Here is a 3,398-nt window from a genome sequence, read left to right as displayed (position 1 = left end):
AAAAAAAAAAAAAAAAAAAAAAAACAAGGCTGGACATGGTGGCTCACAATCCCAGCACTTTGGGAGGCAGAGGAGGGTAGATCACCTGAGGTCAGGAGTTCAAGATCAGCCTGGCCAATGAGGTAAAACACCGTCTCTCCTAAAAATACAAAGATTAGCTGAGCATGGTGGTAGGGACCTGTAATCCCAGCTTGAACCCAGGAAGCGGAGGTGGCAGTGAGCCAAGATTGCACCACAGCACTCTAGCCTGGGCAATAAGAACAAACTCCGTCTCAAAAAAAAAAAAAACTAGAAAACCCTTGGCCCACCTGGGAGTCAGGGTGTAGGGAGAAAAGTGGGAGGGAGGTCCAGTCCCTTCACACACCGTCCCACACCCACTTTGGTCTCGGTGCTACAGCCACATGGCCCCCTCCCCACACATCTTGTCTAGGCCGCCTCCCCCTACCCCAGGGCCTTTGCATCTGCCGCCCCTGCAGCCTAGAGCCCCATCTCCCCCATGCTTCACATGGTTCCTTCTGTTCATTTCATTTTCTTCAATGTCACCTCCTTGGCAAGGCCTTGCCCTGTGTGATCATTCACCCATTTCATACCTCCACTGCCAGCATGGGAGGGCAGGGGCCCTTTCTGTCTCATCCACCGGAATTTCATGAATTAAGCCCATTTCTTGGCTGGGTGTGGTGACTCATGCCTGTAATCCCAGCACTTTGGGAAGCCAAGGTGGGAAGATCACTTGAGGCCAGGAGTTCAAGACCAGCCTGGGCAACACAGTGAGACCCTGTCTCTATAAAAAAATTTAAGAATTTATTATTATTATTATTTTGAGACAGAGTCTTACTCTGTCACCTAGGCTGGGGTGCAGCATGTGATTTCGGCTCACTGCAACCTCCACCTCCCAGGTTCAAACGATTCTTCTGCCTCAGCCTCCCGAGTAGCTGGGATTATAGGTGCGTGCCACCATGCCTGGCTAATTTTGTATTTTTAGTAGAGACGGGGTTTCTCCATATTGGCCAGGCTGGTCTGGAACTCCTGGCCTCAGGTGATCTGCCCACTTTGGCCTCCCAAAGTGCTGGGATTACAGACATGAGCCACTGCGCCAGGGCTTTTTTTTTTTTTTTTTTTTTAAAGCCCATTTCTTTTGCCCCGTCATGTGGGGGCGGCCAAGCGTAGTAGATTAGTAGCCAAGGACGCTTCAGCCCTGGAGCAAGACTTCCCAGGTTGCAGCCCCAGCTTTGTGGACTTTGTAGCTGTGTGAGTTTGCTCACTTGAGTTCATTCCTCTGTGCCTCAGTTTCCCCATCTGTAAAATGGGGGTAAAAGTGCCCAGCACCTGGCAGGCCCTGGCTCCTCATGGGCTCAATAAATGTTTGAAAGAAGGAAAGGGCCAGGCGTGGTGGCTCACACCCGTAATCCCAGAACTTTGGAAGGCTGAGGTGGGCAGATCACAAGGACACAAGTTCGAGACCAGCCTGACCAATATGGTGAAACCCCCATCTCTACTAAAAATACAAAATTTGCCGGGCATGGTGGCGCTTGCCTATAATCCCAGCTACTCCGGAGGCTGAGGTGGGAGAATCCCTTGAACCTGGGATGTCGAGGTTGCAGTGAGCCGAGATCACACCACTGCACTCCAGCCTGGCCGACAGATCGAGACTGTGTCTCAAAAATACATATACATACAAAATTAGCCATGCATAGTGGCTCTTGCCTGTAATCCCAGCTACTCCGGCAGCTGAGACAGGAGAATTGCTTAAACCCGGAAGGTCGAGGTTGCAGTGAGCCGAGATTGCGCCACTGCACTCCATCCTGGGCCACAGACCAAGAATCCGTCTCAAAAAAAAAAGAAAGAAGGAAAGGAGAGAGGGAGGCCTAGACCTGGAGGTCCTGACCCCTCCCTCTCAGCAGCCCCTCCTCTGCCCCCTTTCCCTGTCCTCTCCCCTGCAGTGGCTGAAGGACCCGGGGCCGCGGACCGAGAAGCGGACGCTGTGCTGCGACATGGTGTGTTTCCTGTTCATCACGCCGCTGGCCGCCATCTCGGGCTGGTTGTGCCTGCGTGGGGCCCAGGACCACCTCCGGCTCCACAGCCAGCTGGAAGCCGTGGGTCTCATTGCCCTCACCATCGCCCTTTTCACCATCTATGTGCTCTGGACGCTGGTGAGTGGCCGCGGCTTTGCAGCATGCATCTGGAGCTCTGCCGCTGGGAGCAGCAGGGCCAGGGATTTGACACCTGGTATATGGGGTACGGGGCTCCCTGGCTGCCTCTGTCTATGGCCCTGGGTGGAAGAGAGCTTCTGAGGTCACCCTGCCTCTTTGGGAGCTTCAGATTCCAAATGTGACAAAGGTCTAGGGAATCCCTGAGCTAGGTGTAAACCTTGACCTGAGTGCAGGAACCCCCATCCATGAACCCCCAAGATTAGAAGCGGGGCAGAGAGGAGTAGATGCCTGAGAGAGAGATTGGGGGAGAACAAATAAATGGGGAAATAGATGTAGATTAAGAAATTGAGGCTGGGCACAGTGGCTCACCCCTCTAATCCCAGCACTTTGGGAGGCCAAGGCGGGTGGATCACCTGAGGTCGGGAGTTCGAGACCATCCTGGCCAACATGGTGAAACCCCGTCTCCACTAAAAATATAAAAATTAGCTGGGTGTGGTGGCGTGCGCCTGTAGTCCCAGCTATTCGGGAGGCTGAGGCAGGAGAATCGCTTGAACTCAGGAGACAGGTTGTTGTGAACTGAGATCAAGCCACTGCACGCCAGCCTGGTAACAGAGTTAGACTCCGTTTAAAAATGAATAAATAAATAAGTAAATAAATAAATAATAAAATAATAATAATAGAGTCAAGTGCAGAGGCTCACGCCTGTAATCCCAGCACTTTGGGAGGCTGAGGCAGACAGATTGCTTGAGCTCACGAGTTCGAGATCAGCCTGGGCAAAGTGGCAAAACCCCATCTCTACAAAAAATACAAAAGTTTGTCAGCCATGGTGGTGCATGCCTGCAGTCTCAGCTACTCTGGAGGCTGAGGTGGGAGGATCGCTTGAGCACTGGAGACAGAGGTTGCAATGAGCTGAGATTACACCACTGAACTTCAGCCTGAGTGATACAGCCAGACCTTGTCTTGGAGAAAATAATAATATTAGTAAAAGAAAAAGGAAAAAAAAGGCTGGGTGCAGTGGCTTACACCGTAATCCCAGCACTTTGGGAGGCTGAGGCGGGCATATCACTTGAGGTCAGGAGTTCAAGACCAGCCTGAGCAACATGGTGAAACCCCGTTTCTACTAAAAATACAAAAAACTGGCCAGGTGCGGTGGCTCACACCTGTAATCCTAGCACTTTGGGAGGCCGAGGTGGGTGGATCACGAGGTCAGGAGTTTGAGACCAGCCTGACCAACATGGTGAAACCCTG

General features: G+C 52.1%; 1 protein-coding gene across 2 annotated transcripts in view; it reads left to right on the top strand.

Annotated features, from left to right (window-relative positions):
• Positions 1-3,398, top strand: part of MARCH2 (membrane-associated ring finger (C3HC4) 2, E3 ubiquitin protein ligase) — a 33,646-nt gene that overhangs the window by 24,995 nt on the left and 5,253 nt on the right. For both annotated transcript variants that reach the window (XM_011954936.1, XM_011954935.1), the window contains one exon: positions 1,941-2,150. In XM_011954936.1, the coding sequence (XP_011810326.1) occupies positions 1,941-2,150 (210 nt within the window). The remainder of the gene's footprint in view (positions 1-1,940; positions 2,151-3,398) is intronic.

This window comes from Colobus angolensis, unplaced genomic scaffold, assembly GCF_000951035.1.
Source record: "Colobus angolensis palliatus isolate OR3802 unplaced genomic scaffold, Cang.pa_1.0 Scaffold39, whole genome shotgun sequence".
In the NCBI taxonomy this organism is placed as follows: Eukaryota; Metazoa; Chordata; class Mammalia; order Primates; family Cercopithecidae; genus Colobus; species Colobus angolensis.
The sequence above is the reverse complement of the archived record's forward strand: the minus strand, read 5'-3'. Positions and strand labels throughout refer to the sequence as shown.